This window comes from Lepisma saccharinum, chromosome 3 (genome assembly GCF_977018435.1).
Source record: "Lepisma saccharinum chromosome 3, izLepSacc3.1, whole genome shotgun sequence".
Taxonomy (NCBI): Eukaryota; Metazoa; Arthropoda; class Insecta; order Zygentoma; family Lepismatidae; genus Lepisma; species Lepisma saccharinum.
In genome coordinates this window covers 99,635,937-99,663,568 of record NC_139231.1, presented here as the reverse complement: position 1 = coordinate 99,663,568, position 27,632 = coordinate 99,635,937, and the positions used below count along the sequence as shown (strand labels likewise).

General features: G+C 38.0%; 1 protein-coding gene across 1 annotated transcript in view; it reads right to left on the bottom strand.

The window, feature by feature from the left end:
• The window catches only part of Ubc6 (ubiquitin conjugating enzyme 6), a 60,206-nt gene extending 45,811 nt beyond the window's left edge, over positions 1 to 14,395 (bottom strand). Inside the window, exon 1 of the mRNA XM_083119021.1 lies at positions 13,817 to 14,395. Within this exon, the coding sequence (XP_082975147.1) occupies positions 13,817 to 13,860 (44 nt within the window). The 5' untranslated portion in view covers positions 13,861 to 14,395. The remainder of the gene's footprint in view (positions 1 to 13,816) is intronic.
• Between the last annotated feature and the right edge of the window lie 13,237 nt (positions 14,396 to 27,632).

The window sequence follows — 27,632 nt, the reverse complement described above, 5'->3', positions numbered from 1 at the left end:
TTCGCTCTCTTTCCCTTTCTGTTGACATTGCAGACTGACACCGGTATAATACTCCCTCTGAAGTTGTGTTGAGTCGTGTGGCTTAATATGGCACCACAAAAGTTAACATTACAACAAAGGATTTATCTTGTCAAGTGTTACTTAGGAAAGAGGAATTATGGAGAAGTGCGACGACGTTTTGCAATGAAATTTCCTGGTGTTCCCATTCCTCATAGGACCACTATAACTTCGTAAAAAAGTTTTAGAGTAACAGGGTCAGTTCTGAATAAAAGTGGAAAGAAAAACACACGTCCACTTAAACTCGATGAGATAGGACAAAGGTTAGAACAGTCTCCTCGGAAATCTATCCACCGCCTCTCACAAGAAACGGTGGTTTCAAAAACCCTCTAGGTCCCCCGATTTGTCAGCCTGTGATTTTCATTTATGGGGAAATCTAAAAATAAAGTATACAAACACAATCCGCACACCATCCGTGAGTTAAAAGAGAGTATTGTACGAGAAATCGGGAGAATTACAGTAGACGAAAGTGCACGTGTAAATGCCAATTTCGTTCGGAGATGCAAGGAATGTGTTGCAGCAGAGCAACATCATTTTTAACAGATTCTGTAGTCGAGGTTAGTACACAATATGAAAACTGTAATTTTAATAGCCGACTCTACAGACTGTCGCGGACCCCGTTCGCTGGGAAAGACAAGCGCTGACGCCGGGCTGCTTGACGCCGAGTCTCGTAGCAAATGTTAGGGAATGCTCTGTATATTTATGGCAAAACTTGGTCTACGTGGGCCAGAACCAGTGATGGCACCATAGTCGGGCCAGTGGGGGGGAGGAGTTCACAGCCAAATGAGTGCATGAAAGACCTAAGTTGGTAACAGAACTCGAGTTGCCGCAGAGAAGACGGCCTCACAGAAACCCTTCACTCATGCTCTTAATGGTCCTAACAGAGTGGTTTTCCCCCTCATTTTAAGGTTTTTTCACCTTGGTCTCCTGAAAAACGTAAAATTGAGGTTCCACTTTATTTTAAATAAAACAACACTGTGAGATAACAACCATGTGCAGCTCTTCATGTCACTCCTTCATGTCCTTACAAGAGTTTACAAGCAACAACCACAAATAACTACATTTTTGTTTCAAAAGACATAGAAACAAACATTGATCAAATTTCACTGACAGTTCAAAAAATTGCATAGGAGATCAAATTCTTATACCTGCATTGTACATGGTCAAGATAATAAATTTGACAATCACTACAGAAATTAGTCCTTAGGCAGGGTTGGTAGATTTTTTTTCATTTTAGCATTCCATTAGTAAGGGTGAAGTGAAAGAAAATAAGTACTACATATGAGTAAGATAAATTACTGCATATGGTGTAGTTTACTAGCCTTCTGATTTTTTGTTAAAAGCCTATTTCTCCCTTTAATGGTAGCCTAAATACCGCATTTACTCATGTAAAATGCACACCTTTTTCCAAAATGTTTGCCCCCAAAAACTTTGGTGCCTTTCTTGCACAGAATAATTCGGACAGCCAACATAAACAGGCTCAATCCAGATATTCTGACACTTGCATTGATTTTTCATGTTCACGGAACCCTATCATGTTATATATTGTTGTAAAGCTTGAATTCTGTAGTTTCTGCATATGACAACAGTATTCCATTCAAGATTGCAATACTATTGTGCAATGCGGCTGAAATAAACTCATCACAAAATGAAGAAACATTCTGATTTTTATGGTACTTTGGACGAAAGAAAACATGAGGAAAAAGAAAAAAATAATTAAAATGAATTACTGGCCAAATAATATTATATACATGGAGTGTGTAAATGCCTTAATGGAAGAAATCTTGTGCTGGTAACTGCTAGTTTGAGGGTCCTACACGTGTCTCGTATAAAATGTTACATTAGTCATGGAAAAAGTATATACGGTATTTTGATTATTTTTAGAAAAAGTAAAGAAGGAATGAGCAAAACCACGTATGAACGTTTGAAGGCCATTTCCCACGATTTTTCACTTTGTAATGTAATGTTCTACAACACTAAGAAAAGCAGTGCCATTCTGGTGGAATTTGAGCATATCAGCGGTATTTGTTGGCGAGAAATAATAGAAAATAGCCTAAGTCCCTGATCACTGCAAATCCATACCATAATTTTCATCTGGCTTTCTACTATTACAGAATAAATAAGTTGGTTAAAGAGTGAAAGCTTTGGGATGCTAAACAAAGTGGAGGGAGAGGGGAAGGTGGTGTGGGTTGGTGACATTGTTTACACATTCTCCTCTTGGTCCACATAGCAACAGGTGACTTATTGAATAGGTATGTCATCATACACACTTGACCTGCATATCAACAGCTTTACGACCTACAACTAAGAAAGCCATTTCTTGAAACTGGAATGTACTGCACTCTACAGTCTATTTTTTCCCCCTCTCCCTGCCTTCGCTCTCTTTCCCTTTCTGTTGACGCTAGTATAATCCTCCCTCGGAAGTTGTGTTGTGTCGTGTCCGTTTGTTGAAGATTGTGGCTTAATATGGCACCACAAAAGTTTACATTACAACAAAGGATTTATCTTGTCGAGTGTTACTTCGGAAAGAGGAATTGTGAAGAAGTGCGACAACATTCTGCAACGAAATTTCCTGGTGTTCCCGTTCCACATAGGACCACTATATTAAACCTCGAAAAAAAGTTTAGAGTAACAGGGTCAGTTCTGAATAAAAGTGGAAAGAAAAATGGGGAAATTAAAAAATAAAGTATACAAAGACAATCCAGACACCATCCATGAATTAAAAGAGAGTATTGTACAAGAAATCGGGAGAATTACAGTAGACGAACTTGCCTGTGTAAATGCCAATTTCCTTCGGAGATGCCAGGAATGTGTTGCAGCAGAGGGACATCATTTTCAACACCTTCGGTAGTGAAGGTTAGTACACAATATGAAAACTGGGTACTAGTTAGATATAGCGAAAACACATTTAACTTGTTTATTTTCAAATTAATTTCATTTGTACTTACCTCATATGCATAGTGGAACATTTTTCAACTTGGGATTACTTTTTTTTAAAATGAATAAAGTGTTATTTTTAAATGAATAAAGTGTTATTTTTAACATTATAAGTATTTATTGGTCGTTGCTAATTGGCGGCCAAATCTTGACTCACGTTATCTATCGTCAGCTGATATGCAGTGTTTCCAAACTTATGAACCGATAAATGCCGTACAAACTATTCACAAAAGGTTTTTAAGCGAAAATTGATCCACAAAACATTCATGGAAGATTAGGTTAGGCAAACATAGAAAATTGAATTTGAAAAAAAAACAACTGCTCACACCTCATCTTGTAAAACTATCGCGTGGTTGCTACACTGACAGGGGGTTACATAATGGAACGCACAGAACATTTGATTCACGTAGCCGACGGTAATGGTGGCACGAGCTATCATGCAACGGAGATATATGAATGTCGAATATTACATTATTTACCGGCCGAATAAGTGGCACGAATGGAAAAAACACTATTCCCAGCTTCCAAAAGTCCACAGGAACTCAATTCCATAAGTACTTTCCAGTCTTTTCTCCTGTAAATTTGAAGAAATGTGTTTTCGCTATATCTAACTGTTACCAAACACTGTAATGTTAATAGCCGACTCTAGCGACGCCGGGCCGCTTGCTGCCAAGTCTCGTAGCGAATGTGAGGGAATACTCTGTATATACAGGGGATGGACAAAAATATGGAAACACATGGTATAAAACAGGTAGCCATTTCAGGCATGATTTGCATCTGAATCGTAGGTTGCATTGTGGTCACTGGCACTTCCTGCGAGGTATACACCCTCGCCAACCTGACAGATGGGCCAGTTACAGTTTAGCGACCGATCTGTGCAGGTTATCGTGAATCATGTCTGAGCTGACAAGAGTTTCAAAGAGGGCAAATAGTGGGTGTGCGTATGGTGGGAGCTTCCGTGATGAAAGTAGCGGAAATGTTTGGTGTATCAAGAGGCACAGTCTCGAAGATCATGACTGCCTACGAGACTTCCGGAAAAAACCGCATCAGCGAAGCACCAGCGTGGACTCAAGTGTGTGTTGGGTGACAGAGACAGATGCACGTTGGGTAGGATTGTGACCAAGCAGATCACCGCAGTTCCAAAAGTCACTGCTGGGCTGAATACAGTGCTTACAAACCCTGTTAGCGTCAAAACAGTCAGAAGAGAACTCCACAAGCAGGGTATTCATGGCATATCTGCAATTCCCAAACCATTCGTGACTGTTGACCATGCTGCTAGACGGAGAGAGTGGTGCAACGCCCATAAAAACTGGACAATGGAGCAGTGGAAGACTGTAATCTGGTCAGATGGGTCATCCTTTACATTGTTTCCAACTGCTGGCCGAGCGTACGTTTGGAGAATGCCAGCACAAGCGTACGATACAGACTGTCTGTTACCGAGAGTGAAGCATGGTGGTGGTTCAGTGATGATTTGGGCAGCCATCTCCTGGTATTCTGCCGGACCCATCATCACCCTGCATGGACATGTCACTGCCAGGGACTACGTAACCATTTTGAGTGAGCAGCTGCATCCCATGGTGCAAACTTTGTTCCCAGATTGTGATGCCGTGTGTGACAGAGCCCCTGTTCATACAGCTCACATCGTCCAGGATTGGTTTGATGAGCACGAAGATGTCACATCTGCCATTGCCTCTACAATCGCCTGTATTTGTCCATTCCACGTCGACTGCAGGCTGTTCTGCGTGCCAAAGGTGGTCCTACTCGATCTGTATCTCACAGAGGTAGTTGCTCTGTTTGGCGACGAATAAATTCAATGACTAACTTTTTTGAAACATACTCTCTGTTGATTCCCCCCAAAGACAATGACACTTTTCTACCCAGAATTAATCCATGCCACTTGTGAGGCCCTGAGAAGTGAATTTCCTAGAGACAATCATGAAAAGAGCATTCCGCAAATCCTCCTCCAGAGTAGCTGCTTGCAGAGAAAGGCAACCAAATATACCCCTCCCAATGCAGTCAATTTTTACTTGTCAGGGTGAATGCATGGAGACAATGTTGTATGCAGCAGTGCCAAATGATGATCTACCAACAGATAGTGGTGTGTGTGTGTCATTTGAACTGAAACTTTTGCAAGATGAGCAACTTAAAAATTATATTGTGTATATTCAGTTCAATTTATCATTTTGGCCAGAATCAAATCTGAAAGTAGAAGTCAACTCTAAGTTATTACATGAACATGGTTATAACATCTGCACAACTTTTTGCTGAAAAAAACACATTGCTCTGAAGTTTGCTGGAGAACTATATCTCAACAGTTATTTGGTGTTATTAATTTCAGACTAAATCTCTTCTATTTCAAGAGGCTCTTTTTGATTAGCAAATGACAGGTGTAACAGTATATGATTGGTGGAAAAGTCATAGGAAGGAACTTCCTAAATTCAATGATAAAGTGTTTCCAAATCAAAATTTGTTGGATGTATAGGGTCATTCCATGTCAAGTGAACCAATGAAAAACACCTGATCATCTCCAAATTTATTCATACTTAATTGTCATGAAGTACTAACCTAAGGTAGGAAAAATGCAAAATTGCAGATTTGATCTGTTGTAGTACTCCAGTTAGAACCCTCTGAAATATGGAAAAAAGCACAATTTTCGGCACACATGCAATCACAAAAAAACTCATAAATCAAGCTAGAATTGACGTAGAAGATTGGGATAAGAACCAAATTGTTGCTTTTGCTATGAGCTTTAATTAGATATATCACATGACTACTTTTCATTTTTTTTTCATTGCAAGGTCATTCAAAATATTTTTGAAAATCAAATTTTTCAAAAACCTATATTTTGAATTTTTTTTAAAAATGCACATAGAAACATACATATTTCAACATCAAGTTTTAGGTTTAGTTATGGGATCATAATATTTGACATGTATAAACAAATACTACATATACACTAGGTAAGGGTATAGGTGTCGCATGTCTCCACATTTTTTCTCGATACGTCATTGTGAACCACGTTAGGTTAGGTAAATAAAACATACACATCTTGTTTTTTTTTGGGTTTCCTTTACCTAACCTCTAATGTGGTTAACAAGAAAGTGGAGAAAACACACACAAATAAAGAACTTGAAACATACATACATATCACACCTACATTCTTCCAGTGTGGAGACATACTACACCTATACCCTAGGTAAGACCATATCACATGGGAATATTGCAATGTAAATTCCATTCCTTTGTAAGGACTATGTTGTTTACCAAATTGGCCAAATGATGAAATAACGGGTATGTAGGAAAGGGGCATAATTTGGGGTCTCTCTTTTTATAGATGAGAAAGGCAAGTTTTTAACAAATATATTTGTTAAAAAAAAATAAAAATATTTAAAACATTAAATTTAATATTTAAATATATTTTAAAACAATTAAAAAATAAAAAACTTTGCAATATATATATATATATATTAATTGTTTTAAAATATATTTAAAATATTAAATTTAATGTTTAAACATTTTTTATAATCTTTTTAACAAATGTATTTGTTAAAAACTTGCCCTCTCCCCCAAGTTTCCTACATACCCATTATTTCACCATTTGACCAATTTGGTAAACAACATAGTCCCTTTACAAAGGAATGGAATTTACATTGCAATATTCCCGTGTCATATGGTTTAACCTAGTGTATAGTATTTGTTTTTTGAAAAAAAGTAAAAAAAAAAGTAGTGTTCCCCTGTGTTTAGCACCATGCCATGAAGGCGTATAGGGGGTGTGGGGGTAACGTGAGTGGGGGTGATGTTATCAGCACCATGCCCGTGATCACCTTTACCCCCCAGGTACCCATGTTATTCGATGCTGGGTGGGCACCGGGGCCGCTTCCAACGTTAGAAAAGTTCCCGGATTTGAACCGGCCGGGGATCGAACCCGGGACCTTTAGCATGGTAGTCAGACATGTCGAAAACTATGATCCCATAACAAAACTTCTAAGATTTGATCTTGAAATATGTATGTTTCTATGTGTATTTTTAAAAATTGAAAACATAGGTTTTTTGAAAAATTTGATTTTCAAAAAAAGTTTGAATAACCTTGCAATGAAAAAAAAATGAAAAGTAGTCATGTGATATATCTAATTAAAGCTCATAGCAAAAGCAACAATTTGGTTCTTATCCCAATCTTCTACGTCAATTCCAGCTTGATTTATGATTTTTTTGTGATTGCAAGTGTGCGGAAAATTGTGTTTTTTCCCCTCGTTTAGAGGGTTCTAACTGGAGTACTACAACAGATACAAATCTGCAACTTTGCATTTTTCCTACCTTAGGGTAGTACGTCATGACAATTAAGTATGAATAAAGTTGGAGATGATCAGGTGTTTTTCATTGGTTCACTTGACATGGAATGACCCTATAGAAACCTACAGGAAGCAATTATACTTGTGCATTTTTACATACTTTTGTATTACTTTGGTTTTGATATCATTTCTATGAACCACAACTTTACAAATTAGACCATTTATCCTCATAATATCGGACAATACAATTAAATGCATTTTAAAATTAGTAATAAAACACTGAAATAACTAATTCATACACAAAGTGCATTTTACTGTACAACTTCCTATTAGAATATTGATATAAGCCTTTAAACCAAAACAAAAAAAAGTTCGTAGTTTTTTAAAATAAAAAAACAGGCTCTTCAAACACTGCTTTTAGGACTGTCAGGATTTTTGGCCATCAGAAATTATGTGCTGCAGTAATATTATGAGGATAACTTCTCAGTCAACTCTCAGTTTATACATAATTCACCAAATATAATAAGAACTAGTGCAAACACAATCAAATTTGTTCACTGTTTAACAATTTAAAGTAGGAAAACAATTCATAACTAGGAAAAGAGACATGGTAGTATATAAATACGGAGAAACTAATACAGCAAACAGTACAGCAAGTTCCAACGAGGATGGTGGCAGTGGCCATTGAAATTAGTTGAAAAAGAAAAAAAACAGCTTCGCGGATTAAAGTGAGTACTAGTTTCTCCGTATTTATAAGAAATCAAATTCAAAATATTTACTTAATGTCCAAGAATTTTATGATATTTTACTGCTTGTGCTGTGTCATGCTAAAATCACAAAATCACTGCTAAATGGTCTAATCTGGAAGTAAAACAGATAACATGGAAGAATTATTCCCATGTTTTCCAGAAAACAAACTATTTTTCATAGATATATTGCCACAAAATTTGAAGTTGTTGGACTTCTGTTTTTGCTTTACTTGCATGCCTGTAGTCAAGGACGTATTTAGGGGGAGGATCTGGACCACCCCCTTTCCCGAAAGATTTATCAAGTACTAAAATTAAATAATGAAAAATATATTTGTTTAGCCGCTGTTGTATAATATTTTAGTTATTTCACTTTCTTCTTATATCTGTCAAATATTACTTTGCAATGATGACAAATTATGATCTGATGGGCAATTTAGTGGTGCTGGCGCTAAACTAAATTTTGGATGTGTACATGCACATATATGAATAAGAAAGTGTAAAAAGTTGCAACTTCTTGGATGCCTCATACATACAAACTACTTTCATACGAAGCTTTTTCGATACCTTCCACAATTTTTAAATAATCACATCTTTTGGGATCACTATTTGTGTAAATTTGGAACTATTTTGTATTTGTATATTTATTCTTTAGCATCACTATTCTGTCACTTTTGGCTCATCACAGAGATGAAGATGAGTGATGATATGGTAAAATTGATGAAGAGGCACTGAACAAAGAACATTCATACCCATGCTGGAAACTTTGGTGGGAAGATCGAAAGATGGCTACTTAACATGCTCAGCCACCGAGCTGACAATAAATTTGCAACAGGTCAATTTCACAACAATACACACACACAAACACACAGGTAAAAAAGCACAATATCAACTTTCACAACTGAATGTTTAAAAAGAAATTAAATTTGCTTACACTAGCCTGTTCAGTTTGGAAGCACACCCAAAAGATAGTTTGCATGTGATTGCTAGCTCAAAAGGCATTATTAAAAAATATATATACAGTGAAGACTGTTTTATACATAACTCAGTTCTGCGTAATTCTGTTTTGTACTTATATTACTGTAGGTCCCGGAAAAATATAATTTAAAAACAAGTTAATTAAACCTTATTTGTACGTAATGCATTTATATGTAACTCTGTGCTTCACGTACTAATTTCCATAAAATAGAGTTGATTTGTACATAACCAAGCTACAAAGATGTCAAAGAAGTGACAGTTTTCCATTGCTACTGGTAGACCACGGGCAACAGAATTAGGAAAAGTTGCATGTTTAAACAGAAGGTAAAATTTATGCAGGAAGTGGATGCCAATCCACATAAAATAGCTGCAGATTTAGGCATCGCTTATACTACACTTCGCACAGCCATTAGTAAAATAAATACTATTATAGACGATTTTTTAAAAATTGGGTAGTAAAACTATAGTGTCTAATGTAGTAGGTGTTTCAGTAGCAAAGTGTTCACTAATAAAGTAGCAAATAATGTGTATTTTACAATCAAACTTTTAGATATGTAAATTTACCACTTTACAACAGAAATGACTTGTATTATGTATATCTTGTTCCTCAAAATTGATACAATTACAGTATTATGATATGGCATGGTATCTAAATCTGATTTGTAAGTAAATGTCAGTTATACATATTATTTTATCTTCATCTTGACATATGTATAACTCAGGTTCAACTGTAGATAATGGTTCTGAATGTTTAATGATTTTTCGCAAGTTTTGTACGAGCAATATGAAGCACTTTAGAATACTGGAACTAACTGTGCGAGTAAGTTCGCACCTTGACACTAATTAATTTTCAAGACCACTAAACCTGACGAGCCTAGACTAACAACGAAAGCATTTAGTGACCAAATGCTCCTTCGCTCCCATGTACGTGAAATAGATGGCAGTATCAGTCCATATCCACAAGGATAGCAAATGAATGGCTGCGCACAAACAAAGAATCATATAGAAGTATACGGGGAGAGATAAATCATTCTCCAGAAAACGTGTATTAAGTAATCACTAAGACACTGAAGTATGTGTTAAGAGGCATAATTAGAAATCGAACCATGCAAAAAATGTTTGTGCACCATGATAATTTTAGAATTAAAGAATCGGAAGTGAGCCAATATATATCCTAAAACAGTGTTTATCATTACAAAACATACAATATAAGGTGACATTCAATCCACTTTTCAACATATGAAGATAGAGTCACACTATCTGGCCCACCCTCAGACATAATGCATTTCAATAAAGTATTGCAAGATTGTATGGGCAAGTCTTTCATTGTGTTTATATATGCATGGATCCACCTACATGGTAATAAATTTTCTTAAAATTAAAACTTGTCAGGTTAAAAGGCATTCAAAAGAATATTACTATAAATATTTTTCCTGCTTCTCTCTCTCTTTCCCTAACAGTGTCTGAAACCTAACCTTGACACTTAGATCCCTTTTGGCTCCTAATGCATTAACTATTTTCAACATAGTTGAAAAACTGGTTGCCAAACCAAATTGCAATTGAAAAACAAAAATACCAATCCATGAAAGACATATATATTATTTTTCAGTTTGTATAAAAATTATAAATAATAAAATCAATAACATTTGCAGTGCTATTACTTTCATAAAAAAACATAGCACTTAGTCAACCATTTTTTCACAAAAGCTGCTGGCATGAAAATTGCTATAAAAATTAAGTTTATAGTTTCATAGTGCAAACAACTATGGTTAAAAAAAAGGTAAAGTGTTCCCCTGTGCATAGCACCACGCCATGAAGGCATATAGGGGGTGTGGGGGTTACACCCCACACTTTCTTGATCCAGTCGTGAGTGGGGGTATCCCCAGGTACCCATGTTATTCGACGCTGGGTGGGCGCCGGGGCCGCTTCCACCGTTAGAAAAGTTCCCGGATTTGAACCGGCCGGGGATCGAACCCGGGACCTTTAGCATGGTAGTCAGATGCGTTACCGACTGAGCCACCGCAGCCAAACAATTATGGTTGGGAATGAATTTTAACCCATAGCTGCATAACATCACCTTAAAATCACTTATGTGAGGGAGTAATTTCTGAAAAGTGGAGAGGTTACTGAACCCTGTGTACATAAATACATGAAATGAAAATCGGTGCTGTTGACGCTCCGTACACCCACGATAAGGTGATGATTTTTGTGTCATTTGTGAAGATTACGTTCTATACGAACGATTTGTGTTATTCTAAGCTTTAGGAGATGTATTATAGTGGAGTAATGAGAGTTTTTTGATGGGACTATTTATGACGTGATATGAAGGAACATGTTGTTATGTTATTTGTGTTTTGTAACTTGGAGCCGTGTTGGAAATATCTGAGATTGAAGGTTGGCAATCCTGGTGTTACATCAGGCAGCATGAGATTTACTGCAGACGATGTTTCGGTTCATGTCACATGGTACTGGGATTCTGTTTGGAAGGTGGGCGTGTGTTTTAGTGTGGTAAGTGCTATGCATTGAAAATGCATATTGGGGTGTATATAGACATTTTCAGTATCGTGGCGTTCTTGGACTGGAGGTGTACATCCCTCATATGCGGGAGGATGGTTTAGTGAGTGGAAAAAAAATGTGTCAAATGCAGTGGACGATATTGCAGGTGGATGAAGTTAAAAATACGACAGCGAGCTGAAAGTAGCCAATTTCTTTCATTTTTCACACAGTCAATAATGTAGGCCTCATAATCAAGAATCTGCAGTTTGGTGCAATTTGGTCCTGCCGTCATGCACGGGTAGCCCCACAAACCATTCATGGATAGCCCCACGAACCATGCACGGTAAGGTTAGGTTAGGCAAACATAATTAAAATTTGGGGTCGTAGTAATGTCAGGATATGCCAGGAGTGATAGTTTTGCTGCTGCTTGGGAATTTTTTACGGGAAAAATGAGTGATATTAGTCCGGAATAGAAGTTTTTTGTGCATACGTGGGTCATACTTTGTGATCAAATATCTCATTTATTTGTGGTTTCCTAATGCTGGAACCACTTTTATATTACGTAAAACATTGAAATCTGTCTATTAAAAAAAATCGACGTAATTCTCGAGGGGGTACAATGGGTCGACGTCCCCTGAAAATCATTTAGCAGAAGAAAGTGTCAGAAGTAAATCTGAAATGTTGTTACTTAAAATAACTTGTTTGTTTTATATATATTGAATTGGATATCAGTATAGAAAAAAACAACGGAACGAGTTTACAATACCGGAACACTCTCCAATTTCAATAAAATTTCCCCTACTCACTAATTGAGACCTCCTAATCACAAATCTGCATGTAATAATTGGTGGTCAAGTATGGAAATCTAGAGATAAACGAAATAAACTAGGTTTTCCTAACGTAACCCTACCATAAGAACAGCAGCTCCACTGAAGACATCAGCATGCAATACACCGTTGCAAAACTTACATAATCAAACGAGTTCACATTCCTAAATAATAATTTTTCATTGTATTTATACTAATGGAACCTAACCTAACCTTGTTGGCATTCCTCGTCTGACGTCGGAACGCAAGGTAGGAAAACTGTTGTGCAACAAGGAAGATCGTAGCAAATTGCGAAAGTAACATGGTTGTCAATTGCATTGTATGGTGAATCATCGTGGCATTAAACAAGGTTATTCTACAACTTCTACATGTTATCTTACAATTTCCATGCTTGACTGCCAATTATTAGAAGGTCTCAATTAGTGAGCATGCGAAATTTCATAGAAATTGGAGAGGGTAAATTTCTCGTAAGGGACAAACGGATTTCATCAAATTTACAGCAGAAATTACTTACCGAATGCAGTTTCTTTATACTTCTGGAAGTTCGGGAAAGTGTTTTCTCGCATCGTTCATTGAATTTTGACGGTAAATCATATATTTTTCGATATATATGTGTGACTGATGCACGGAAGCTCTTGCATCCATTTACTTCCAGGTGGATGTAGCCTGTGTGTGATGACGTAATCCTGGTCAGTGTTTCCAAACACGTGTTTTTGTAACTGAAGAAGATACGTTTCCGCAAATGGTTTGTGGGGCTATGTGTCAATGGTTCGTGGGGCTATGTGTCAATGGTTCGTGGGGCTATGCGTCAATGGTTCGTGGGGCTATGCGAGAATGGTTCGTGGGGCTATGCGAGAATGGTTCGTGGGGCTATGCGAGAATGGTGTGTGGGGCTACGCATATTTTTTTCGAAACCAATTTTTAACTATTGAAACCTATAGTGACCCTACCTAACCTAACCTTACCGGAAATGGTTCGTGGGGCTATGTATGAATGGTTCGTGGGGCTACGTAGGTATTTTTGGGTGCAGTGGTGTGGAAACACTGCATGCAGAGTATGGTAGTGAAACTGTGACCGCCATTTTGCGTGTTACCGAAGGCAAAAAGAAACGAAGAAAACTTACTCAATATGTCGCAAATAGAGCTTATTTCCGTGAAATAAGCGAAATGCCACCTTCAGCAATGTTTCTCAATGCAGAATACGTAAGTACGAATATTCAAATTAAATGAACTAGCAAATTTCAGCTGTTTGTCCCATACGAGAAATTTACGATCCCGGGGGTTCTCGTTCAAAAGCCTACACTCCCCCCCCCCCCAAATAATCTTCCAGAGCTTCTAAAGTTCAATAATTCTCTATCTCTCTCTCTCACCCACACACAAAATCAACTCGGGAAATCAGGGGGGGGGGAACTATAAGGAAATAAATATTGCAATACTACATTCTATCGAGAATGCAAAGGTTAATGCTATGTAAAATACATGCTTACCTTTTGAAATCCCTCATTAATCTTCTTCTCGCTGGTGTAGACATAATTTATAATCCTTATTTGTTTTACAAGGAAACAAGATGTGGATTCCAATGAGTAAACCGTAAGTATACTGAGCCAGCACTGCAAAACTTTGATGATTTCTATTATTGCAAGAAACTGTAGGTCACTTTTCCACTCATTGTGTCACGTTTTCTAAACAACCAACACAATGCACTATTTATCAGTTGCTTGTTCACTATTAAAACACTACAACTAATTTGGAAAACGATTTGTTCATCTTGTAAAGCCCACTCTCAAGTTTAGTTAAGCACTTTCTACAGAAAAACGCAAGAAACTGTTAACGAAATAATAATAAAAAAAAGACCTTTCACTTCATCTATAAAGGCTACAAATTACTCTTTGTAATATAACTTTATCCCGTGGAGTCAACTGTGCTCACGAAGTTCGTGCACCTGCAATCGAACCGCAGACTGTTTTGCGGATCTCCTTGATGGCTTTGATGATGTCTCCTGCAGTCACTCACATGGTACATACGTCACCTTGGGCGCAACGCAAATGTCGGCCTTCCCCAGCCTTCGCCCTTCACAAAGTTGGCAACAGTGTACAGCGGAAAACAGAAGACAGCAAAGACACATCTAAACACCACACCAGGGGCAGCGCCAGGGACTACGTAGGGGTGCTTGCGCACCCCTTCATTTTCTTCCGCACCCTCTTCAGCACCCCCTTTTCAAAATCTATGTTCAAGTGAAAACACTGTCTATTACAATGTCATATGACGAAATCGATGCCCATGCAAAATGCGTCATATTGAGTGACGGCTAGGTTTTGAAGAGAGACCCCTGTTATTGTATACATCCTAAAATTACTCTGAATGGCCGTTTTCACTTTTCTGTACTGGCGGCAGTGTCTATGAAGATTATCGGCCGTTTTCTTTCTTTCGTCGCATTGTTGTTAAGAATTGTTTATTCAGGTGATTTGTGGTTTGGATATTATCTACGAAAGCTAGGTTGGTTGGTTGGTTTGGTGTTTTAAGTCTACTTTATGTACAGTAAGGCTAATCGGGACTGGACCTGCAGTTTAAAGTGGGATCCGAACCACTATGTGCCTCCACTGGATATCTATAGCTAGAGATCTATATTTTTCGGTGTTAATATTTACAAATAAAAAAATCGGTGTTATTTTTCTTATTTTTCGGTGTACAATTCGCCTTTATATTTTAATACGCTTTACTGTCAAATATAGCTACCCAAAATTATACCTTTATTCTGCCTTCAAGGTAGTATTATTAATTGTTCTCCATAGTTTCATACACTGGAAACTACTTTTTTGGAAGTTATTTTCCATTATTTCTTCAGCGATATAAACCGATGTTATGGCTTCTGTTGTGTGATACTAATGTGCACTTAATCTCCACGAAAATCGCGTCTCTTTACTCGGTAATGGAGAGTTTTTCTCTCGCGACAAATACCGATGTTACGGTTTCCGTGTGACAGTAAGGGCGCACTCAATCTCCGCCAGAAACATACCACTTTTCTGAGAAAAGCAAAACGATTCTCTTGTTTCAGGCTCCAGGGAGGCGGTATGCGTGCACTCGATCTCCGTCAAAATAACAACGATTTACCATTACCAAGTTACTTAACCTTGTTATATGAAATTACGAACGCTCCTGGTATTGAGAAGTAAGTTATAGTGACGATGGCAGCAGGAACGGATTAAGGTGGGTGCTATTGATGCTGCAGCATTAGGCCCATTTCTGAAATAGGCCCAGATGAAAGCAGACGAGAATTTTCCGAAAGCTGAACAGTTTTCTTTTGCTATATTAACCTGAAAATAAATCTTAGAATGAAATTTGAAGCCCCAATTTAGGACGCCTAGACACAGCGTTACTTATTATACAGTTACTATTATTCTTTGCGCTGTGACGTAACTATAACGTCGTTATGCTTATTTTTCACCGAAGATTTCAAGCATCAGGCCCAATTTCGTCTTAATCCGGCCCTGGATGGCAGAGAGGGTCAGGAAGACCGAGGGGCAACTCGGGCACCCGCCTGAGGCCCGGCGCTTCAGGAGGCCCCACGCCAGATAAAAATAATTGATTGTGCGCGGTTTATTACGAGTTCATAGGACGCTGGTGCTTCCAATTAAACTACTAATCGGATTTTCCCGACTTTTGGAGTGTTTGGCAAATAACTGGAATCATATCCTAAAGAAAGGTACCACCTACAGAAAATCTTTCTCAAATATCTCAATCAAAAATAGTGAATATGCACTGTTCTTCTAATTATAGAATGAAATCATGATGTTACAATATTATTCTTTTTAAGAAACAACGTAAATTCAGTACAGCGTCAAAATTCAATGAAGAGTAAACTAAACAGAATTATGTTACTTGATATGATTAAAAATTGCCACTTTAATATGTAAGTTAACATTTTTATATTGAACACATCCAGTTTTGTAATTAAATATAATGACCATCGCACCAGTGGCACATCGGAAATGAAAAGAAACACTAATTTAAAATTATGTGTTAATGTTTATATTTTGATTATATAAGACACCTATACTTCAGACTAACAATAAGAAACTGCTTGTTAAAGGCCCCGCGAATATTGTATGCCCCAGGCCCCGTACGTACCCACCTAGGGTTATGCGTATGCCATGCCATAAGCATGGATATATGTATGCATGTGCAATCAAGATTGTAGCTATGTTTTTAAAAGCGTAAACCTCAGTTTGATATCCTGTGTTTCCTCTCAAAGCCAAGGCCAACTTGTCAGAGAATGAATTCAGTTGATCGCCTTGTCCAGGGAGTTCCTCCTTTGCTGTTGCTGCCCACGACCAACTCCGGAAACGGACAAGTTCTTGGAGGAAGTGCTCAAAGCGAAAGAAGGGAATGATGAATCACTCAGGAAGCGGCTGGTTGCTCTTTCCTTGTGTTGGTAGACAAGAGGGCCTGAGCTGCATTGCATCCACGAGTGGATTGCGTGGAGTTCAACCCCCCGGGACGTCTAAAAAAAAACAATAAATTATCAATTGGTTCACAGTAAACTGTTGGTCATTTCATCTCTAGATTCGATTGGCAATTTCCATGGTTCCCTTAATTCTCATACAAGAAGAATTTTATGTTTTTGTGTAACGGCCTCTGTCAGTGGCATGCTGAAGGCGGGTTGACCTTCCTAAATAAAAAAAAATGTCAAATTCTGCAAAAGATGGCAAAATGTAGGAGACTAACAAAAAAGAAGAAATAACATCCTTTTACGTTAAAATTCCACTTTCGAAAATCCTGGGTACGCCACTGAGGCTCTTTATTTTTCGTATTTTATGTCACTTTTTCGTATTTTATATTGCTTCTCTATCTCTCTAGGAGAATATCGACAGTGGATTTATCTAGGATTTTCGTATTAGGGAGGTGTAAATATAAATTTAGAACTAAAATGGCTATAATTTGTGAAATTTGTGAAAATTTTAGGGGTGTGTGGATAAAAGATGAATTGGGGTTAGAGAAAATTTATGAAGGGTAGGGATGGAACAGAGGGGCAAGACCAATACAGACGGCTTTTCAAAAATCAATGGAGCCCTGAAACTTGTCGAAACGAGACCGTGAACGAGACAGAGCTCTGTAATTTAGACGAGACGTAATGCCCGAGAGTCTCTATCAAGATCGAGACTTTGGTATTTTCATTTACAGGTAGGGCATACATTCTATATGTACCGTAATGGTAAACTTTACCCCTTAGTGACAGCTGTGAATACATTCAGAATTTAATGTTTGATTGATGGATTTGGTCTATTTTACTTCGACTGGTGATATGATGAAATTGATGAAGGAACATTCACAAAGAACACCCAGGCCGGTATTCAAACCTGGGATCCCTGGCAATTTAGTATTGAATAGCTGAAATGAGGGGTCAAGCAGAGAAACCTTATTTTTAATTCTTTGTAACCTATTATTTTAAAATACGTGAATACGAAGGGAAAGTGAATACGAGAAAAGTATGGTCAAGAAAACTTCATTATTGGTACAAAAATGACATATTTTTGCGGGCTGCATTTACATTGGTGCTGGACACCATCACATAAGATGCAAAATGCAGAAATAATTGTTAAAGTGCAACAATGTCCGAGCGGAAGTGAGAAATGTACTTTTGTGGGAACGCGCCAAGCACTTTCTACGCTGGTGGAATGAGCGGCCTTCGTTGATTCTCCCTTGGACAACCTCGATGGCCTTCAGCCTTATTTGGCTCATCGGGAAGACCAAAAGCACAAAGCTCTTCACGTGGCTTCAGGAGAGCCTTTCTCTTCCTTCCCAGACAATGGGAGTTCTTTTATCAATCTCCCAACCCAGCTTTTTGTATCAAGGTTGAAGGCGACTGTAACACTGCATGAATTCTGGCAAAATCCGGATGTACCTTGTGACTGAAAACCCCGAAAAGAGACATACGGCAGTGGATCACCTAGAAGTTTCCCAAAAGAAAACGGGGGAGAGTGGCGCACAGAATATTTCCCGAGGGGGTACAGCCACAATAATGGGCGTTATCAGAAATATTTTGTTGAGGAGACCAGGCCGTTGACATAAAATTGAATATTATTATTAAAAATTAATAACTAAAATAATTATGTAAATTATACATTGCAAATGATTTTGCCAAACTGTTATCACTATAACCTTGGGGAGAATCTTCTACTCGAAACACGAGAATAGTGAATATTCCGTGGTAGCACTAGCCTACGCAGGATTTTTTCGGAGGGGGTGAAATTGTAAAGTTAGATATCATGGATACATAGCTGCATTCTAGGGAAGACAGGATATTCAATAAACTATTTCGTAATTACCATTTTTAACCTTATTTTTGAAAGTTGTTCAGATAAAAATGGTAATCCGGGGGGGGGGGGGTTGCATTTACCAATTTCTTTATCCCCCGAGTTCTTTACTGCTATCATTTGAAAATTATGATTTTCTCGAAATTTCAGAGCGGTTGCAGCTCCATCATCTCCCCCTGCCAGTGTACAGTAGGCTACTAGCTGTTTTCCTTCATTTTTTACACTTAACATAGTTACCATATTGAAATGCACAATTATGCTATTTTGTTACTAACTTTTATACACTTCCGTTCAAGGAAAAGCTCTGGAAGTTAGGGGGAAATTTTCGTCATTAAGTTTATATTTTGTGAACTATCACATAAAAATCTCTTATCTTGAATTTTGAAAATTCATAGAATCATTTATTCTTTGGATTAAGCGGTAGAATACGATTTACTTCTGATCTGGTCCTTCATTTATGCACTCAATTCTTGGAGATGGCAATTTTTTTTTTTTTTTTGCTTTGGATATTCTGCTAGAATGCCAGTGTATGTTATTGACAATTAACATAATAAGTTTACTTTCTTTTTGTAACTTAAAATTAATAATATCAATTTTCAAGGGTGGTTGGCCGACAGGTTCACAGAAGATTTTTAAAATGCAAAAATGAGCATTGCTTATTTTGGTACTTTTATACCTACATACTAATACATACAATAAGGGAATAAAGGAATAAGGCAACACCCGAAAAATGGCCTCCTCCACCAGCATACATTCTGAGGTATTCGCTATTGTCCCGGTGCCTTAAAATATACCGGAGCCTCAGTTACTCGAAAATGTTTACCGGATTCTCCCGTTTATCTTCGTTCTTTATCCTTTATTTGTAATTTCATTTTTATACATGATGGTATGATTGATATCATACCAGAACAAGGACCAATGATTATTCGGAGTTCAGAATAATCATTAGTTTAAATAGGTGTTAGTAGGGTTAAAATGTGCATAAATCTAAGTTTCTATGTTATCTAAAATCTTAAGATCCCAAAGTCAGAGAGAATAGGCAAGGCAGTGGCGAAAACCTTTCACATGTTCTGACTCCAAAAGATTTACAGCCAAAAAAAATGAACGGGAGACGTACGCACCTTCCCCGTGTTTCGAACGGCTTCAACGAAGCACAGTATCCTACAAACAGTGGTTTTGAAAAATCTCACCAGATGGCGTATCGGATCGAGAATATTAAACACACACTCATATTTATACACAAGCATAGTGGAATAGAGCATGCAGTAAAAAGTAGAAATCACGGTTACGCAGTAAACACGGCCCCAACAAATTAATTGTAGCTATATTTTATTTTAGTGCGAATGTGAACAATGTTGGGAGACAGCAAGCATAATAATATTTCAAGAGAAAAACGGGCGAGCAGTTTCCATTGTGTCATTTTAATTGTTCATTGACACGTGACCCTTGTGAGCTTAAGTGCCCTGCCTGTTCCCTTTCTTGCATGCCATGAATAAAAGGAAAGTTGAGACCGCGTACGTGAACATCCTAGCGGAACAATGCAATATGAAAAGGCATCTGAAGAGAATAAATACAGAGAGAGAGAGAGTGGTACAGATGAAACGCGCAAATCCACTCCCGAGCCAAGCTCTGCAATTTTCATGCGTGCATTTTGCGACTCCCCTCCCCCTTCAACCTCTTACCCCATCCCACGACCTTGCTAGAATTAAGCTAATACCACGAGATGATATCTCACAGGGCAGACGAGGCGATCAAATTAACGTTTCGGACGCCAGAGGTCGTTCACTCTGTCTACTGCGCATGCTCGTTTCCCCTCGCTTTTTTATCGTGGGCAGATATTCGTAATTTTGCAGCTCTCGGCAGCAATAATGGTTTTCTCTCTTTAATCTGCCTAAGGTAAAATTAAAATACTTCCACGTGTATCGAAGCAATTCAGATAATATAGAATTTCCTAACAGAGTAGCATGTGTTATGGATAGACATGTCTAAAGTGTAAAATAACCACCTAATTGTGTAACATTTATATCGTTTTTTTTGCTACAATTCAAAAACAAGTTGAGTGATGTTGTATTGTTGTTATTATTATATGAATAGGTTTATGATAAAAGAGATGTAACAGTGCGTATTCATTATCTAGCTTATGCCGAAATTTTTATGAAAACAACTGACTTGGCAAGGAAACTAATGTAAAAAAACATAAATACTCATTGAATAACAAAAAAGGGTGTTAGTTGCAGTTGACGAAAATTAAAGTTCCTGATTATTATTTTATGCACATGTAATACCCGTGGCTCTACAGCCCGTGAGGGCCTTGTCCTATCTCCCGGCTGCCAGTCTCCCTCCCCCAATCCTACCTAGAGGTGTGGAGGTGGCGTGTGGTCAGCACGTCGAACCCCCAGCCGTTATAGGAGATATCCGTGAACGGGTTACGCTACTCACTCGTAGCTCCTCATGATGATGGGTTGCCACCGGTCTTATACACAGGCCGAGAACCCAGAGACTGGACCCAGGCGGACTCGAACTCATGCCGTCCCGCAGTCGGAGCCTAAAGTACAGCGCCTTAGACCGCACGGCCACGGAGGAAGACTTTATTATAAGTAGTAGCGTTCATAAATCGTCTTTTGTAATGTCATAGCCACATGATCCCAATGTATTCCTTGCCTTCCAGTAAGTTCGACATAGCTAAATAAATAACCGTTGCTTATACAACAAATGCTAAACAATTATACTGTATTTACATTATTTAATATTTAATGCTTGGTTATTCATTCCGGAATGGGGGGGGGGGCCTGGACTCTCCTAAATATGTCCTTGTCAGTAGCCTAAGAAGATAGTTACAAAATTACTTATATTATGCTTTTTCCTGTATTTTCTTTGTACGTTGTTTAGCATATATTTCAAAAGCATAATGTGTGTGTAGGTTAAATGCTGCTGCGTTATAAAAGTTGATGAATTAATCACGTGATTACAGTTTAAAGTGAAATCCGAACCCCTTGATTACAATGCGATGACGTTAGTACTACGCCATGTAGCCTTATTGCAAATAATAAATAAATAATAATGATCTGAGTCGTTAAATAAATATATAAATGTTGATTTATTTTTGATTATATACATATCGCACCCTTTCCTATGTACGAACCCTGGCGCTGCCTATGTTACTAGGGTACAAACTTCATTATTTGTGAAAAATCTTAAGTAAGCCTCTGACTCATTAAATTAGTTATTAAAATAAGAAGTCTTGTGTGCCGTACAAAAATCACATATGTTTTTGCCCTCTTTCCTCTCAAATAAATATGTGGGTAGGTAGAATTTTGGCAAGTTTTCATTTTGTAAAGGGGTAATGCACATTTGCGTCTCACGAAAGAACATGATGAGAAATTTTCTTTACAGGGCTCGGGCTCTGTTGAAAATGTTTATTTAAAAATGTTTTAAAGGAACAAAGTATCATAGTGGCACTATAGTCTATTGTTCACTATCTTGATTTGAAACTTAAAATAGTAAACACGAATGATAAGGTGTATCTGTTTAACTTCGTTTTATTTACTCTGATAAGGTTAATAGAAAGCGTGTTTTGCAGAAACAAGCTATATACTCAACACAACTCTTCGTTTAGAAAGGCCGCCACAAGCTATAATGCATGGTTAAATGCAATTTTCTTCCTTTGTCCCGATTCTTCGAGTGAAACTATCAGAGGCTTCGAGCAATTTATTTTTGTCAGAATGCATTTCCTGCTTAAGTCTGGGTCACAAAGTTTAAATCACGCCATAATTTTTAATGCCAATTGTAAGTTTAGCGATACAAGTTTAAGGGAGTTTTTAGCTCCTTACTTTTGTAACAAGGTTTGCCCTTACAGTGACGGCGTTAGAGGGGGAGCAGGAGGGATCGTCCCCACGGCCCTTACCGACCCCCGCCAAATATTAAAGACTTGGAGTGTACATCCTGGACAGCATTTTGCCTCTGATGTCTGGACCCGTGGCCAGTATAATCCTCTGTGAGACTCGAGTTGCCCATGTGTATATGTGTTTGTGATTGTCTCTTCATCTATTTCATCTTATCACCATTCATCCTCATCTTCGCAATTAGCTGAAAGTGGCAGAAACGCGAAGTAAAATAAACAAAATCATTCGTTCATTTAAATTATTCGATAAATATTTGTAAATGCTTCTTAAACCCAAATAAGCATTTTCGTATGGTATTGATAAGTTTTTCAAAATAATCTCACTTTTCACAATTGTTTTCCTAATATTTAGCCAAAAGTGGCACTTAGTTCACGCAAATGAAGAAATGCAAATGCTTTTTATTTAGCAACTCCCCAAATTCTGATTTTCATACTATTTTAATACTATAAAATACTCTTTTGGTCTTTCATTTATAGTAGGGTGGTATTTGTAGGGAGTTGTGAGAAAGGGGATTTCTCCCACCCTCTGGTTGCAAATTATGAGCCCTAAGGACATGTTATGCCGATATATTCATGCAACTCGAAATAAGGTATACTAGAGAATTCCCTTCTTCCCGAAAAAAATTGAAATGCCAAACTTCCAATAACGATGGCATGTGGTAACTCTATCGTCTTGTAATCAATGCAATTTATATATGTGGTAATGTTTATGTAATGCACGAAAAACCATAGTATACATCAGTGGCGGTCCCTCCATGGAACAGAGAGAACAGGCTGTTCCCTCCTACTTATCGCCCATTGCAGCTATTTTAATTATCTATATTAACATAATAACACTTCTTTCTCCCGAAATCAACACGCCGAAGAAAACTTTCACCGTGACCGGACGTTTGTTTATTTCACCTATCCTCGTCGTTCCACCCTCCAGTGTCCAGTGCCTGACGCAGAGTATATCCGACCACGCGCGAAGGTAAACGATCCTCATGGTCCCACTTCCCACCAGGGAAGCTGAACACTCTTAGCTGTTCCCTACGAGAGACAGCGAATTCGTTTTCCTTCGAGTTTTTACTATGTGCTAAAGTTTAATTACGTCGTAGTGATAGTTTTGAGTGTAGTAAGTCTATAGTTTCCTAATCTCATTGCAAAATTGCGTCTGACATTCATAACGAACTGGAAAAATCTTGTACAGTTAATCGTCTGCTAAATGCCTTGGCTAAATGCTGCGAAATAGCTTCCGAGGGAACAGCTCGCATCCACCTGTTCCAACAGCCCCAAGACCAGGCGCACGCAGAGGCAGTGTTGCCACAATCTGTAAGCACAATTTCCCTTTCCAAGGGGTGAAATTTCCCTTTTTCGCCCATTTTTTCCCTTCATCTAGAGAATTATTATTATTAATAATAATAATTAAATATTATCGTTGACCCATGTTCGTATGTATGTAAAAATGTTAATCATTTTAACTTGTAAATGCTACGACGCCAGGGGTACCGGGTTCGAATCCTGGCCTGGACGTGGCTGTTTGTGAGTGTTCATTCATAAATTTTATCATATCTTTACTCATCCCCATCTTTGCAATTAGCCAAAAGTGGCAGAAAAGCGAAGTAAAATAAACCAAATTAATAAACATTAAAATCAATAACTTTTAAATGTTTTTTTTTTTGAAGATTTAGATTTTATTTCTAAACCAAGCTATTTTTGTTGTTGTTTTGAGGTGAAAGCTAAAACTATGTTATAGTTGTGAAGTTTATATACTATAGCTGCATTACAAGACAAGATATATTCTCGATTATGATGAACGATCTAAGGGGTGGTCTTGAGTGATGGGCACCCCTGTTTAGGAAGGAGGTGCAGATCAAGTATAGTGTTCAGTAAAGCTAAGAAAGAAGTTACTTTCAGTAGACACGCTGTCGTAATTTAATGCGTTGTGGGGATTACGATATGGTTTAAGGGCACAAATTATATGATTTGGAGGGGATGCGCCATTGGCCTTGGGGGTACACCCCTGTATTTAGTTCATTTCAAGAAGGGTTGAATTTTACTTGGTCTACTGTATTATATTACGACGGGTATGGGAGGGGAGGGGGCAAGTGGAGGTCACCTGTTCCCCTGTCTGATTTAGCACCGCACGCCACTGGTATACATGTTTGCTTCAATGTAACGAAGTTCTGCGACACCATTTTTCCAAAGAAATAAATGAAATGGGCTTAAACAAGAGAAAAACAGCATATTTTCCAACTCTCTATTCGTTAATGGTTTTGATTGATTGATTGAGTTGGTGTTTTAAGTCCACTTTATTCACTATGTGCCTCCACTATTCGTTAATGGAAATTCGGTTTCTTATGAAGACAAAAAGTACGAAGTATGAAAATCACTGAAATATGTAAAAATAATATGTAAATATATTATAATATGTAAATAGTATTCGGTTATTTCCGTCGTTGTTATTTTTTAGGTTCCTGACAGCATTAGCGCACACAGGATTTTCTTCAGAGGGGCTGAAATTGTAAAGGTGGATACGAATTTTTCAAGGAATCATATTTTGGATGTCTGTCCCATAAATACGTATATCTACGTTACTCAATGAAAACTGAATGAATGGTGTAAATACCGTATTTTTAAAAAAGAAATATGTACTCGAATTGAAAAATATGTAAAATAACTAAAAATATGTTAAAAAGTAACATGAAATTTTGCTCGACCACATAAAAAAGTAAAAATGTAATTACATAAGAATCTGAATTCTAGTAAAAACTCAATCCTGCCCAATGATAACAGAGACAAATCTCGCCATGCAAACCTTTACGCATGCAATGACCTCTGGCGGATGTCCTACTTTTGCAAGAGAAATGACGTTGCAACTGATCTCTTTGTGTTTATCAACCATGCTGACGTATGCTCCTTTTTTAATGGGTGCTCAAGCCTATCATGCATTTCGCAGGCTGAAGAGATTTACAGAATATTTATTTTTAGGCCTTGGCGGAGATTTCATGACGTCACTAAAGTGTCAATGCCAGCCGAGAGGGTGAGTGACTCATCTGTCATCGAAGGTCGTTGCAATCCTTCGAGGATTTTAGATCAAGGCGCGAGAGGATTGCAAAGCCTTGCGTTGGGGTAGGAAGTGGGAGGCAGGCGCAGCTCATCCTATCTTCTTCCTCTTTCACTATACAGTGTTGCCATAGCAGGTGAAATTTCTCTTGGTGGAATCTGCTGCAAAGAGCTCGCTAGTTCACTCACTTTCTTCTATGGGATCCTTCAGATACATGCCACTTGAAAACCAACCTTTAGAAATTATTTTGTTGCTGTTGAATTTGTATTTTAAGTCCACCTTATGCACAGATATGCTAATCGGGACTGGACCTACAGTTTAAAATGGAAACCACTATGTGGCTCCACCGGATATTGAACCAGAGACCTCTTGATTACTAGGAAACGACGTTAGGGTTTACAGTTTAATGTAAGATCGGAACCACTGTGTTCTTCCACCGGGGATCGAACCTGAGACCCTTGATTACAAGACAACGACGTTACCGCTACACAATCCGGAAGGCTAAAACCTTCAGAAATAAATGCAACCTTTCGTAGAGGATTGACATGACAAACTGCACGTGCTGCTTGAAGTTTGCGCGTCGCTCGGACTGGGTCTTTCTCTCAATAGCATGTATCATGTGTCATCTAGGTGTATTGCGTAGTGAATGCTCATTCTTTACAGGCTGGAGTTGCACATGTCGCTTCGGTCTGAAGTGGTGCTTTCTGAACATAGATTCTCCTAGTTACTGCATTCTGAATGCTGTTAATGTGTTTGCTACAAGAGGAGGAATTTGGTACATCCAGTCACGTGCTATAAATATTGGACGCCTAGATCCTGCAATGCGTTTTACCTAACTCTACGGCGATGACCGAAATTCAATGGATGATATTCAATCTGACATCAGCGGCACAGAGCATGATGGGAAATCTGACCCCGACGCTCATTCCGGCAAACGACAGCAAGCGTGAATGCAAAGTAAATGCTGCGTGCATGAAAATGACCCAGTGTTTACCACTTTTAATGGTATAATTAGAGATTTTCAAATGAAGTTTCCATTTGGTGAAATAATGCGTTGTGTGTGTGTTTTGTGTATGCCATTGTTTGTTTATGTATTAATTGCGAGAGAACATCATACCTACATACAGTTTCGTCCCAGACTAAGTTCGAATCCAGGATGAAATATAAATCGTATTTGAAAGGCAAGTACTGTGCTAATGGCTAGCGTTATTTGAATTTTATGCTACTATTTACATCCTGGTGCTTTGCAACGCGTGTGTTTGCTGTACGATCTCTAATAATGTTCCCCAAAACAAGTTGAAATGTTGTTTATGAATCAGCGGATGCGTTCGCAGTATGCATTTACAGGGGATGGACAAAAATATGGAAACACCTGCGAAGAAAAGCCGAAATGCTGTAGTTAATAAGGTGAAGGACCGACTTTAGCTTCCAAAACGGCCAGCAGTCTCCGAGGAATGGACAAATACAAGTCCTGGATGGTCGATAATGGGATCTTGCACCGATACGATTAGTAAAAGTTCTTTCTTCCAGTGCATTAGCAAGATATTACATTAAAAATTCGAAACTGAATCTTCGTTCTGGAGATATATATTTCTCACTGTCCAATATACGCTTCTTCGTATAAAAATAAATAAAATAATATAAATACTTTCCCAGTGTGTAGTTAAAAAAAATATTTTTTCTCACTTATATAATTGGAAGCTGTATCCCCATCGGCCCATACTTTCGGTACACCATTGTTCCAAATCAGACACCAAATAAATAATTAAATAATTTACTCGGTAGAGGGAAACCAGATTGTGTCTGAGTGGCAACACTGGCTCGATGCAGTGCAGTCAGGTTTAATTTGGGGACGTGACGTTGGAATCGGAAATAAAGATTTCCCCCAGCATTTCGTCCATAGAAACGCTTGCGTGAGTGTGGGCAGATTCCAACATAATTGCAGCCTCACGAACGAGTCCTCTCTCAGTCAGCATTTTGTTAATAATAATAATATCTTCGTCTATCTTACCTTCTTCTTTCCTTTCTCACTACCGACTTTC